Genomic DNA, 15,191 nt, shown 5'->3' with positions numbered 1-15,191 from the left:
AAAACAAAACAAAAACAGGCAGCCATGGGGTAGGGCCAGAATATTTTTGAAAGACTGCATCTCTCAGCTGGCTCGGGAACTCTTTGGTGTTCCCTAGAAAGAGCTGCAGGTTGGCAAAAGGTTTAAAGCTTTGCATTTCGTGTTGTCCCAGTGACCCAGATAATCAACAGAAAAATGGATGGACACATGGGTGAAAATTGAGAAAAAAAACAAACCCAAAACAGCGGAACAGAGCTCTGCCAGCTTCCCTGTAACACCACTTAGAGGTATCAAAATCAAAATCTACCCCCCCACCACCCAAAAATAACAAAAAACACAAAAATCCCCAAATTCCCCAAAGAGAGAGAACACAGACACACAAGGTTACCATCTTTTCTTATTTTTATTGAAAAGGGCCACACGCACCCCTTTTATAGATGATCTCCATAACATCACTTTAGGCATACCACAAACTGAAAACACTGTATTACCTAGTAAAAATAAATTACTGAGGAATGTAACAAAAAAAAACAAACAAAACAAAAAACCAAAAATAGTCAAGGAAAAGTGTAGCAATCATGGTTGCACTATAGGAGACGTATTTATGACTCCATGTAATGCTCTGGGTTTACGGAATAATTCCAACCCTGCTGTAAGCAAAACAAAGTTAAACAGTACAAAGGATAATAATATTAATAATAATAATAGTAATGATCATCATACTGTAAGATTTCAGGACTAAACAAAAATCATGTTGGTTCCATTTATTGTGCATATATCATATCTACTGAGGGAAGGGTGGTGGCATGGTGTAGGGCACCATTGGTGGTGGTGGCGGCTGCTGCTGGGCCTGTGGGGGCGGCGGCTGGGAGTTGAATGGGAATGGTGGGTGGTTCATACCATTCTGAGTGGCCCTCTGCATACCCCCAAACTGAGGGGGACCCTGGAAGCTTTGGTTACCAAAGCCGCCCACCTGGTTTGTAGGAGCGCCAAAATTACCCTGTCCATTGCTGTTGCTGTAATTGCTGCTACCATAGTTACCACTAGAGTTACCACTATTGCCTCCATAGTTGCCACCATTTTGGGCCTTACTGCCACCAAAGGAGCTCTTCGGCCCACTGCCAAACCCTCTGTCGCTGTCCCTGTAGCTACTACCACTGAAGTTACTCCTCCCACCCCCAGAATACCTATCCCGGCGATCATCCTTGTAGCCACCTCTTCCCCCCCTTCCACGACCTGTGTGAGACAAAGGAGAGAGAAGGAAGGGTGGGTGTGGCACCAAGACACAGAAACCAGCATCAGGGCTGCTATGAGATCGTAAAACCCCCCAAAACAAAAAAAAAAACCAAAAAAACAAGTCACAATTAAAAAGTACCACAATTACTTTATTAGATCTAAATATAAGGAAAAACACCTAATAACTGACAGAAGAACGAATTGCAAAGTTCAGTAAGGATAATAAAAATCTAGAGCTCTACTTTGAAGTCAGTTTATTTTCCCCCAAAAAATCAGATTTGAACATTATAATAAGCAACATTTCATGGTTATTTTCCTTTCTTAATATCCATTCTTGGACTGTACTGGAGTAGCTACACCTGTATGCTGTGTCAACATTTAAAGTGGAACTACTATGCTTTTCCTTGAATATAACACTTCTCTCTTATCCACAAACAAACACACAGTGTGCTAATTGTAGGTGCAGCCCCGTGACAGAAGGTGGGGTGAGAGAGAGAACGAGAGAAGTCAATTACAATCAATATATTAAAATATGAAAAAAAAACAACTTTCTAATCTTCAGTTTTATAACTGAGTTTTAAATGGCCAAATATGAAATAAAAATTATAATAATTACAAAAAATATATTCTTGATCACCTATTTTTGATGCTGAAATGTCAAAAAGAACTAAAATGGAGACGTGCCAACCAGATGCTAGAGAGAAAACTTAAGGTGTTGGCGAAGCTGTCCCAGCGTATGCCTGAAATAACCATATTAGGCATATCCGTCTCTTGTATAGGTCCATGAACAACGAAAACTGAGTGTTTACAGCAGTCTAAACCATTTAACTTTTATTTAGAGACTAACTCCTGATACTTGGATCTCATTTTTTGGAAAAGACTAATTGGTTCACTTTAAATCGCCTCTCCAATAACATCACTGATCAATAACAAAAACTGAGTATCTACTCGTCAGTAAGTCTAGCTCACGTTTAAATCCTAATGTAAATAAGAATGACATTTTACCTCCTCTGTCCTCTGCCATCTGGATCAGCTTGGGGTTAATGGCCTGGTTGGCCTCGCGGAGCACAGAGATCAGGTCACTGGCTTGTTTCATGTTGTTGGGGGTGAAGAAGGTGTAGGCTGTGCCCGTTTTTTGACTTCGGGCTGTGCGTCCAATGCGGTGGATATAATCCTCGGAAGAGTTAGGGTAGTCATAATTGATGACAAATTTCACATCCTCCACATCTGTGAAAGTGTTGCAGTGTGGCAAAACAAAACAAGGAGGCCACAAAGGATTTTGCACACCACAACAGCCAGATCAAAGGGAAAAATTAGCAACTGGGAAGGCTGGGGAAGAAAGGCGACTGTTAGCCTGTGGAGGAAACACGTTAAAACATCAGAATTGCGTACAAGTCTACTCCATGGGAATACTACTGTGGGAAGAGAGAAACGATGCACACTCCAGTTGCTTACCATAATCAAAAGACATGACTCTCCCTTTTGTTAACCAAGGGAGAAAAAAAAAATGAATTTAAGTCTTACCATTAAGGAGTATGCATTCACTAGTCCTTTCCCAATGCAGCGAAATCCCCCACAAATTGTCAAGTGACATCCAGGAGCTTCTACGCAGTTGGGCCACGATATGCACTGGGGCCTCCTCGTGCCAATATAGGACCATTGAGTGGTACATTTTTGCATGTCCAGGCTTTTCCCAGTACACTCTCAAAAGAAACTTGTTATTAAAGGCCGCACTGCGCGTCTTGCCAAGACAAAATAGACCGAGTACTAATTTAAACAGGGGCCCGCTTCAAAAACCATGAAAAAGAGCCAAACATTGAACCCTGTGGGACCCCTGAGCGAACACAGAACAATTACCACCACCCCCACCCCCTTCATCAGTATCATCAAGGCAAGATCTTCCAAGAAGCCAGTGTTCACTTGAGAAAATGTCTCTTGTTGGCAGGTCTCGACATGACTATAAAACGCAGGCGAGGGAGGAACTTTGGTTTGAGCTGACTCTCTCTTTTTCCACTCACTAGATGCTCCCACTACCCCCTAAACACATGTGCCAGGTCTCCTCAATTTTCAGAGACATGATTTCAAACTGCTCTCTCCATTTTCAAGGAATCCAGCACTTTGACGGCAAAAGAAAACAACTGAAAGCTTTGACAAGCTCACACCCATGCTATGTGATACAAGCTCTGAAAGGTAACAATTGTTCCAAATCTCAAACAAGTGACTTGCAATACAGCGCTCTCTAACACAACAGCATGCAAGGCAAAAGTCACAGCATCAAGCATATCTCTGTTTTTTAACGTTTGAGTTGGAAACAGCTGGATGGCATTTGTCAGGTGAAATCCATGGACAGAGAACAGATGTGAGCGTTTTTCAACAACATATCAGAGACAAAGGCTTAGCCACACAGCCTTTTGAAGATCACTGGCACACAAGAGCTTTCACCTCTCTAGGCCCACTGGGTGGCAAGCCAGTTGAGCAATTCCAATATGTCATCCTGCTCCCTCTCGAGGCCTGGGACTGTCATGCCTAGCGCCTGCCACAAAGACTCCACCTTAAGGTGAGAAAAACTCAGAAAATGCATAGAAAAGTTAAAGAAAGCAAAAGCACTTTCTTTAAAATAAGTGTAACACTGATAATAAAGTAGTACTATTCAATGCCATACTGACCTAAGCCCCGGGAGGCCACATCTGTAGCAATGAGAATTGGCGCTTTGCCATATCTGAATTCTGGAAGGAAAGGGACTAAATTGAGTAAAATATAGAGTAACAATGATTGTTTCAATATTAAAACCCAGATCCATTTTATTAACACAAAAATCATATCTTACCGTTAAGGACCCAGTCTCTCTCCTGTTGGCTCTTGTCTCCATGGATTCCCATTGCAGGCCACCTGTCTCACACACACACAGTCAGCCTAGATTAGTCCACTGTCAGTCCACTGAGGAGCATGTGTTGAAATGCCTATAGGCTCTTACTTAGGCAGTTAATATGAACCTTTATCTAAAGTAACTTTAATTTTATGTGTTTCTGGGTCAAAACCTGCATGTATATTTACAGCAAATGTGACACATGTTGCTTCAAATATTTGCTGAACTTGACTGTAAATTAGGGATGTTCGATATAACGATATATATCTGATGACGATATTAAAACGTCTATCGTTTCATTTTACGCTATCGTTTGTTTCGTGGTGTCGCAAAATAAACTCTTTACGGCAATATTTTTCCATCGTTTTGATGGTCACTGTAGTGGCTATATTAATTTCTTAAAGTTCTCTCTTTCTCTTATATTTAATATAACCACACTACAGACGGACAAGCGCTTGTTTTTATGCATTGTCGTTAGCAACAACGACGTTAAAACCATCGCGTGTCTGCTTGTTTATGTTCCACATAAACCTTTCACAATAAAGCTCAAGATCCTGTTGAGACTTTTCAAAACCTTAGACTCAAACATTAGAACAGGCTTTTTCCCGCAGCACGCCGTGTAATAAGTACTCACAAAGAAAACGGCGGCCGTTACAACCTATGTCTAAAAATGTAGTTTCATGCACTCGACTCCAGGTACGCGACGCCCAGCTGGAAACATTTCACGCAAGTCGAGCTGCCCAAGATTCACAGAATTTACAGAAAATGTTACATTTTTGTGATTTATATCGTTATCGGGACGATAGATGTCTTAATATAGGGATATGAGATTTTGGTCATATCGCACAGCCCTACTGTAAATACGATTAAAAAAAAAAAAATTAAGGATATGGACTCCTTACCCATCTCTCCTCATCCTCCTGGTGAGCTCATCACAACGTCTTTTGGTCTCCACAAAAATAATGGTCTTGTTCTCCTTTTCACTCATGATCTCTTCCAGCAAACGGATCAGTCTTACAGAGAGCAGACAACAGAGAAAGTCTACTCATTATTCATCAACTGGCTGAATAAAGTTCTCTACCAATTTAAAGCACGTAAATTTACGTTTTGTGTCTAAATGGTTAAAGTAAAATACTATGAAGATGGTATGAACACAACAGGATTAGAGCCATTTTAGATTTAATAAGACATTTTTCTTTATCTACAGTACATAATTAAATATAGAACATGGATTTTCATGTTTAAGCACTCGTTAAGGGTGGTATAAAGCATTTACTCACTTGTCCTCCTTCTCAAGGTCATTGCAAACATCAACTATCTGCAGGATGTTATGATTGGCACTGAGCTGCAGTGCTCCAATATTGATCTGGACATAGTCCTTCAGGAAGTCCTCGGCCAGCTGACGAACTTCCTTAGGCCAGGTGGCGCTCCACATCAGGGTCTGACGGTCTGGCTGGTAGAGAAAAACAAACAAACAAACAAACAAAAAAACAGAAAAATATAAATTTTACCAACACAGGTTTACTTGATGTATTCTGGTTCAGTTCTAGGTCTTCATCAAATTTTTGAGGCCCTTGCCCTTAAAAGACTATGCAAATTTCGTATCATAAGAAACCACTAAAATAGCTGCCATCTTTGTGGCATGAAAACCTGTTTTGACACAGATTCTTAGAAATATAATGTTAACTGTCTGCAAAGCAAAAGCAGAAACAACCTACCCGAATTTGGTCCACTATTTTGCGGATCTGAGGTTCAAACCCCATGTCCAGCATGCGGTCAGCTTCGTCCAGCACCAGATAGGTGCAACGACGCAAATTAGTCTTACCGCACTCCAGGAAATCAATGAGACGACCCGGAGTAGCGATGCAAATCTCAACACCTTAAACAAAAACCGAGAAAATAGCGTTTTTAAACTTAAAACCAATACAATTAAACTGTAATCCTTAAACAAAAACTTTAAAGAATATATACCTCTTTCAAGGTCCCTGATTTGGGGCCCTTTGGGCGCCCCGCCATAGATGCAGGTGCTCTTCAGACGGGAGGCCCTGCCATATTCAGCCGCCACTTGCTGCACCTGCTGGGCCAGCTCACGGGTTGGTGCCAGCACCAAGCACTAAAAAAACGATTTACATTATTTTTAAGTCTGAACATTTCAGCTGTTCTTCCACATGACAACAAATATGGATGACACATGTTTATAGATTAAATATCAAAAAGTGTGGGTCTTGAAAGTACTGTAGATGGGCAGCAAAAAGTCATAAATGGAAGAAAATGTATTTTTTTAAATTATTTTCTGTTTGAATTAAAATGTAAATATTTAATATAAATATTTTTTCATTTTAAAGTCAAACTTGTGCCTTGTCAATAGATGGAAAAAACTAAAAGACTGCAGAGGCTATGAGGATGTAAAAAGGCATCAAGATATATAAATGAATCACTGAAAACACAAAGGAGGAAAGATTTTCAGATTTCAAAATGGCAGTCAAAAGGATGGAATTGGCTGTTTTACACAGCAAGATTTGTATATTTACACAGACAACACGAATATATATTTTTTAACTTACAATAGGCCCATCTCCATGCTCCAAGAATGGCTGGTGTTGGATGTGCACAATTGCAGGCAGAAGGTACTAAAAAGGACAAAAAGGAGTGAATCTTGCACGTAATGCAACTATTAACATAACAGTGTAACATCAGTGTTTTGAAAGAATAAAGAGTTGTCTGCCATATCTCCATATCGCCATAACATCAGTGCTGTGAATTTCTTACAAAAGACAGCAGTGTTAACATGGTTTTAACTAGTGGTGGGCGATATAAACAATATACGATAGAAACAATATAAATTTGGCCAACGATAGAGATTTTGACTCTATCGCGATAGCGCATGTTGATGATGTCATCAAGCTGCGCCTGTTTTGGTCGAAACCATTATCATCTGCAAATTATGGCGGGCGACAGTCCTAGCAAAGAGATGAAGCACTTTTGAAATATGGGGAAAGCCAAAAACTGCGCTTCCTCCACTTCCGTAACATTGATTCATTAATGTTGAATTCTCTCGCAGCTGTTCTTTCCCATGTTGTTGCAGTATATTAATAACTAACCTCGTATTGTGGATGAATAATCTCAGTTGTTCTCCTGACTGAAGTTTGGCCCGTGTAAGCATCCTGCTATGCGATTGCATTTGTCCCTGACCACCAGAATCCCTCACGTTAACTTTTATCGAGTGGAAAAAAAGTTGGCGTTCATCCTCCAGCTTCACTGTGCTAATGTTATGCTAACATAGCTGTGTCGCTAGCAATCACGTAGCACAACATTATATACCAGGTAGTCCAACTTCAGTAACCCTGCAAACGCCACTGCTGTTTAGTTTTCTGTCTTCATTTATGTTGGAAGTGGTAGCAGAGCTGTACGTTTTAATTAGTTTCAAAAATCTCTCAGTCAGAACATGGTATGTCATGTTTAGGTGAAACTAGCGAGCTAACTTCCTGTTAACTTCTAACTCCGTTAAATTTAATAAATTCTGTTTTCATGGATGTTAAACTTAATTGTTACACCCGATAAAGCAGCAATGCTGATGATTTTATTAAAGATGAAAGAATTTAGACCGTTTTTAACTCTCAGTGTTCGTTTGACTTTGGGACCTGAAGTGGACGGAGTTTTGGATCCAGATTACTCACGAAGCTCCTCACTACGGCAGCTGTATAGTGCAGCTTACCAAAGTTGTACTAAAACATTTTTTTAACAAATTTCGGTTCGAGGTCAGTAATAGGGCTGCCACAAACGATTATTTTGATAGTCGACTAGTCACCGATTATTTATGCGATTAGTCGACTAATCAGATCATCATCCACTGGACGTAAAACTACAGCTTATTGCACCAGCAGCATCTGCTCTTATATAACTATCATTAGCTTACAGCTTTAAGCTTTTAAGGTGCTAACTAAAAATAAAGACAAGATGATAGTTTATTCAATTTTAATGAAATTTGCAGATTGTTTCGGTAAAGTTTAATAAACTCCTTGCTATCTAAAATATAACAGGACACCGGAGTATATTCTCCAGCATCTCACACTTCTGATAATCAGCTGTCTGCTTGACGTTTATTCAGCTGTGTAAAAACTATAACTTTAATCTCAGCCAAACCGATTTACTCAGGAACAAATAAAATACTAAAAAAAAAAAAAAAGCCAAACAACAACATTTTTAATTTATCTAAGTGACTCATATATATTTAACCTGAGTGCGAAAGACGGCGGTGGGTTTGAAAACAATTTGCCGGGAGTCCGGTGTTCTCACGGCGCTAGTGACCTAGCCCCCGGCTAGCTATCGAGCTAGTGGGTAACAGACGTCTCCGAAAACGTCGGAGCGCTTTTGAAAATATGTGGTGTCCTGATAAACTGAGCCGATATTTGAGGTTTACACAGCTACATTCTCGCCTGAAAATATGTTAAACGTTTATTTTGTGACCCAGAAAGAATAATAAGAGTAATATTAAAACTAACTAGCTACCGCCATTGTTGGAAACTAAGCTGGGCCGCGCTATGAATTCTGGGACACAGCTGCTTCTTCTTCTTCGGGGTTTAACGGCAGCTGGCATCCTTGTACATGCAGTGCTGCCATCTTCTGTTTCAGTCCGTTATTACACTCTTAAATCCTGCTATTATTCCTGCGTCTTTTGCGATCTTACAAAGCTTCAAACGACCGTCGACTATTAAATCAGTCGTCGACGATTTTGATAGTCGACGTAATCGTGACTAGTCGACAAATCGTGGCAGCCCTAGTCAGTAAGCACAACTAGAATTCATACATATGGCACACTCTCGATTTTTGAGAAAATTAAAGGATTTTAAGTGTGCCTTATAGTGTGGAAAATATGTTATACAGAAGAAAAGAATATATCGCGATATATATCGTTACTGCACCTGCTTCAAATTATACCGCAATATGCATTTTAGGCCATATCGCCCAGACCTAGTTTTAACTCAAAACATTTTGTCCAAAATGGATATTTTACAACTCATAGCATCTGGTCAGTCTCAACGGAGCCACTCTTAAACTTGTATACACTCACTGTTGTCACCTTAAAAAATATCAACAGTGTTATACACATTTTTTTTTCCAATTTTGCCTAGTGAGTGGTGCAGTAAGGTTACCTTGCCTTAAATGGCTGTACTAAATAATACAAAATGACAGAATAAAGAATTTATTATGTTTTTCTCTTTGGTGAATTTAGCCAATCATGCTGCAAAAAATTCTATACTGTATTATGTTTTAAAATGCTTTGGAAAGCAAAAGTAACCACATAGCACCATTAATTTTATTCCCCATCTTGGCTGAAATGGTTTAAAAAAAAAAAAAAAAAAAAAAAATCTAACTGTATAACACTTACTGCAAGGGTCTTCCCAGAGCCAGTCTGAGCAATTCCAACCATGTCTTTGCCACTCAGGGCTACGGGCCACCCCTGAGACTGGATTGGAGTTGGTTCAGTCCAGTTTTGTTTGACAATTACATCCATAACGTAGCCTGAGGAAGCAAGACATGCAAGTTTAGTAGCTGCAAGTTGAAATATCAGCATAGGGTAATAGAGCAGGCAGGCAGTTCTTAATTATTTAAGCAGCATGAATTTGTACTCACTTGGAAATGCAGCTTCGTGGAACTTTACGATCGGTTTGGGGCAATCTCTGCCTTTAACAGTCACTTCTTTGCTTCTTCGGTACTGTTCGACCTCTTGCTGGAATTCCAAAAAGAAATAAAAAGACACAAGTTCACATTAAAGCAGCAATACCCACTGAAATCATGTATAATTTTAAGAGCTTTACATTTTATGGTTTTTTTTCCTAGTTAAAAAAAAATAGAGAAAATTATGCAAAATCAGGCCTTACAAGTGGTCTGCGGGTGACATCTGGGTGCTCCTGGTAGAAGTTCTTTTGAAACTTGGGAAGCTCATCGAGGTTCCAGTGCTTCTTTCGCAGCCTCTCACCAGGGTTGCCGAACTTTCCAGGAGGAGGTCCACCCCTATTGCCTCCTCCACCACCACCAAAACGAGGAGGCCCTCCGCCATATCTTCTTGTGAAAAAAAAAGAAAAAGAAAAAAAGATGCCACGTATAAAAAAAAAAAAAAAAAGAAAACAAAGTACCCTTTTGTTAAAATAACAATTAACTGCTCAGCCATTCCTATATAAATATTCTTAAGGATGCAAAATGAAACACTGCAATTGTTTAAATAACTGCAGTCTAGACTTTTTCAGGTTGGCTTAAACTATGAATGAAGTTAATCGCAGCATCACTGCTGAGGTTTTCGCCTGTTTGGTCAATTTCTTCAATCGCAGCGCTAGATGTATTTCCTGTCTCCACAGTTTTATAGCACTATAAGGAAACAGCCTTTGTAAAATAAATATAAAGGCATTTGTTACACAAAACACAATCTTTCTATTATATCCATTTTCCATGTATTTATTTACTGGAAGAAGAGGGTATTTGTGCCCACTTAGTTTGTAAAACTTAAATATTTACTTTACAGAAAATCAGCACCTGTGGAATTTTGGGAAAATGGAAAAGTGATATGATCGAAGATATGCTTTGTATTTTGTTTTTGAAAATAACAGCATTCACCAAAAAGTACCCATAGATGAAATAAATGACAGCAAAGAAATTCATTAAATGGAATAAATACAAGTTTAGGACCAAACATTTGTAGGTTGAATTTTTTCACTTTCACTCTTTTTTTTTTTTAAAGGTTTTAGCCAGAGCCAAAGAATACAAACTGGCACTGTGAAATACAAGTTATTTTTTTAAGCTCATTTTGGTATTTATGGTGTAATTTAGATTATTATAATATACTTTTTTAACTTAAATAATCAGACAGCGTAAAAACAAACAAACAAAGACAGACTTTTTGCCGAAGGAGATCACATACAGTGCTTTGGAAAAACAAACAAACTTTTCCAGATGCCACCTTACGATCTAATGATTGCACCTCTATTTAAACAAAATAAGATTTAGATCCCTTTTTTAAATACTTAATAATTGATTTTAAAAATTGGTATATGAACAATTCAGCTTTTTAAGTAGGGCATGGCAGAAATTTAAGAACTACACCCTTAACTGTCAATAAACTAATCTTTTAGACAGGCGTGGTCAGGACAACCAGAAACCAACAAACAACAAGAAGCTGTTATGTCAAATGCATACGTATAACAGGCTAATAATTACATATGAAATTTACTTTTAAAAAAATTACATAAAGCAGTTAAGATAGTCTCTCTCACATAAACCATTTAAAAAATATTTTAATTTTAAAGTCCTTTGTTTTAAAATGTGTTATGTAAATAAAACTTGAAACTGTAATTATCATCTTTATGAAACGATGGCTTTTACTTATGTATATATATATATATATATATATGTTTTTTATTTAGGAATATTTATTCATTGTAGCTTTCGTTTTTGATGAAACCTAGTACTGAATAGGCTAAAGCTCCAGGCTGCATCTTTTCAGTATATTATCTATGTTCTTTCCGCTTAATTTAATCCTTTGCCGTTCTGTTTTGTTTGTTTGTTTTTAAATGGGAATTTATTTAACTGTCATTTCACAAGTACATTTAACCAAAACAAACGCTAAATAATGACAAAAAAATTGTAATTAAAATGTTTCATAAACAGTCCCACATTATATGTATATATTTAACTTTATGTTATTGTAGTATATGTATACAACACCAGGTTTACTAACATTAAAAACCATATACAACTATGAATGCTGTACAGACTGAACAGGTTCAAACCGCTTATGCGGAGCCATCTTTGAATACCGCTTCCGCATAAACAATAACATGTCACATCACCGAGCCTGACGTGACCCGGTTAATACACGGTTAAACGGGGCTGTTATGAGGTTTCGTTTTGCCTCCAGTGACAGAAAACGACTCTTTAGTAATAAATTGGGCCTCAGCGACATAAATCTTGCACTCTCAAGAGAAGACACTTCTGCGTCACATGCTCCGGTAACGGGAAGGCTGACGTGCAAACACCGACACGGAGCCGCCGTTCGCTGCCATTTTATCTCCAAACGGCAAGGAAATGGATTACATTACACTGACAGGGCGCCGCCCGCATAGAAACAAGCGTACATTCTAATACACACCTTTACTTACTAACAGAAAGGCGACAATAAACCACGAAACCCTCGCAGTGACATTTGTTTTGACACGTAAGACAGCGCTGCAGCCAACGGCCGAATGCTACACTTGGCATTTTTTGCTAATATTAAGGAAACCCACACTTACCCTCGGTCTCTGCCACGATCTCTGTCTGAAAAACCTGGCATTGTGTTGTAGACTGCAGTGAAAAAAATGGGATAAGAAGAAATATCAGCTGCCGGCCTATAAAACAGGCGAAAAAAATCTACGAGCTGAAAGCGCACCGGCGAAATAAAAAGAAAATGCCGGCAGACAAAAGTCTGTCTACCGAGACGGAAACGAGGTCAGACGGGACGGATAACATTTGTATCAATGCGCGTTTTTCATTCGTATTAGCTGTGGTACTATTTTATGTTCGCGTTCAGGACTGTGACGTTTATTTCTACAGTTGATACAAACCTGCTTTCTTTGCTTTCTTTCTATCTTTCCTTTATCCGCCCCGTTGACATCAGTAAAAGCATTTTTCAAAAGCATTTTTCTGAGAAGTGTATGACAATTGAACAGTAGTGCAACTACCTCCTCCAAAGTGAATAAAGTAAAAAAAAAAAAATCTACACTCCTTCCAAAAAAACTAGACATCCTTTACATCCATTAGACCTAACGAAGATCCTGGCAATTGAGTATATACAGATGTTTATAATGCAAACCTTTAAAACGGTCCACATTCAAAAACAAGTCTGTGATCTCTTACTGGCATGATGTTTGGGTAACTGGAAATATGTTGTTTTCTAAAACTCTTTTGCCTGAATTCTTAGATACAGTGTGTTTATTTAATGGAATTTACATGGGATTTATCACGTGTATGTGTTTTGTTGGTGTGATGGGGCTCCAAGGTGTTTAGGATTTACATATTCCCAACATTGTGAGAGAAGGACAGCAGCAAGAGTGAAAGGGAAAGTTTACAAGATGTGAGACTTGCTGTGATGTAGGGTTTGGAGAAGGTGGTACTAACTAAAAGATAGGTGACAGAGCTGAAGATGTTAAGATTTTTGTTGGGAGTGTGCAGAATGGGCAGAGTTGAAAATTAAAAAATTAAAAAGTACATCAGGGAACAGCTCAGGTTGAGCTGTTTGGAGACAAACAAGAGGAAAAGTTGAGATTGTTTGGATGTTGGAGGAGGGATAGTGGAACAAAGGATGATAATATGGAGCTAAAAGGGAGGAAGAAAAGAGGAAGACTACAGGGAAGGTTAATGGATGTGAATAAGGACATGCAGAGGGTTGTTGTAACAGAGGATGATAGGGATAAAGTTAAAGGGAGGCAGATAGTCAGCTGTGGCGACCCCTAAAGGGAGAAGCCGGAAGAAGTAGAAGTAGAAGAAGTAGAAGAAGAAGTAGAAGAAGTAGAAGAAGAAGAAGAAGAAGAAGAAGAAGAAAGTGTGTACATGCCCAGAAACTGCAGATAAAAATTATTAACAAATTGAAAATGAAATTCTCCACACATCTTTTATTTCCACTTCATCTGTTTACTTCTGCCTGTTTCACTGAATATCCCCAAAACTACTTAACAGATTTCAGTGCCATTTTGTCAACAACAATGACAATACTTTTACAATTTTCTTTGTTAAAAATACCGATGTTTACCAAATGTATGGCAATTTAAAAGAAACATAACTCAGTAGAAACCTTGCCCACTTTAAATTTTGTACACTTCATTGTACTCACTGAAATATCCCTGGGTTATCATGTGGAAATAACCAAATGCTGAGTTTCTTCGGTCATTGTGATACAGAATACTTGACATTACATTCTTAATCATTAAGCTATAGTTTTCCTCCAGATCTTCCTTTAATTGAACACGGCCAGTAGTGTGTAAATGTTAAAGTGGAATAAATTTCACAACTACCTGACAAAAAAACATTATAACATTATCAATTTGATGGTTCATATCTTGAGCAGCGTGGCATGCCAGATGCATAACCTCATTTTTTGTTCTTTCCAGCAATATCCAGAGTAACAGCAAGTAAACATTTATTTGACAAATAATATTGCTAATTCACACAGTTCATTCATAATCAGAGATATAAACATTATATGAAAAATGTTTATAAGCCACCGATTAATGTACCTGCAGAAACAGAAAAATAAAAATAAAATTATAACCCAGATATTTTTACCACAGGCAGTCGTATTTTTGACAACGATGAGTTGTTTATACGTCTTGCTTATTATAAATCTTTTCTTTACCTTGCAAATTTTGTATTTCTTGTACAATTACACAAGAACACTATCACTAAAATAACACGTGTGAATGATTAACATCTTCATGTATATCATTACATCCTATTTTTTTCTTTAAATGACACAACCTATGATAGCATATAAAAATATGACATTTTGATCTGATATTTGAAGCTGACACTGCACACAAGCTGATTTATACTTGATTATTTTTCAAAAATTATCTTTGAATCAGTGTTAATATAATTGTACAACTATGTAAAATGCCATGTCATGTTAAAAATCAGTAATTCTGTCCAAATGTGTTTGAATGAGCATTTTTATATATACGTAGGCTACTGTTGTGTGGTCAGCAGTGCTGTTGCATCCATCCAGTAGCGGTTTTTGATACGGGCGACACGGGCGGTTGCCCGGGGCAGCATCGTGGTGGGGGCGGCATCACGGGCATCGGCAAAAAAAAATAAAAATACTCGTACTCATGCTGCCCCGACGTCATGCCAGCGCATATTGGGGATGGCATAGGCACCGATGGGTTTTCTATCGCCCATTCGCTGGGAGTAAGGGCGCCCTCCATTTGCGAGGTACGCCCTCTCCTCCCTGTGCTGAGGACAGGACGGGGCGGCGGGGGATTCTCTGGCTGGCTGGAGCAGCATCTAATAACCAACTCGCAAAATAAAACAAAATTAAAACAAACCAACAAACACGAAAACACCAGACATTATGATACAGACT

General features: G+C 38.5%; 1 protein-coding gene across 2 annotated transcripts; it reads right to left on the bottom strand.

The window, feature by feature from the left end:
• Positions 1-363: 363 nt before the first annotated feature.
• LOC102308726 (probable ATP-dependent RNA helicase DDX5) lies at positions 364-12,603 on the bottom strand. 2 transcript variants are annotated; one of them, XM_005934494.1, is made up of 13 exons: positions 12,367-12,603; positions 9,964-10,144; positions 9,716-9,812; positions 9,471-9,604; positions 6,646-6,711; positions 6,053-6,194; positions 5,800-5,960; positions 5,362-5,534; positions 4,984-5,094; positions 4,043-4,104; positions 3,882-3,941; positions 2,221-2,442; positions 364-1,215 (listed from the first exon to the last, which is right to left on the bottom strand). In XM_005934494.1, exons 1-13 carry the CDS (start codon positions 12,405-12,407, stop codon positions 764-766), a joined length of 1,902 nt encoding a protein of 633 aa, XP_005934556.1. In that variant the 5' UTR covers positions 12,408-12,603; the 3' UTR covers positions 364-763. The 2 variants fall into 2 exon arrangements, with proteins under 2 accessions (XP_005934556.1, XP_005934555.1); XM_005934493.3 differs by having other exon boundaries at positions 9,964-10,147; positions 12,367-12,592.
• Positions 12,604-15,191: the final 2,588 nt, after the last annotated feature.

Source organism: Haplochromis burtoni, unplaced genomic scaffold, assembly GCF_018398535.1.
Source record: "Haplochromis burtoni strain Fernald_Lab_line unplaced genomic scaffold, NCSU_Asbu1 Contig_181, whole genome shotgun sequence".
Taxonomy (NCBI): Eukaryota; Metazoa; Chordata; class Actinopteri; order Cichliformes; family Cichlidae; genus Haplochromis; species Haplochromis burtoni.
Note: the sequence above shows the minus strand (reverse complement) of the source record. Positions and strands in the feature narration are given on the sequence as shown.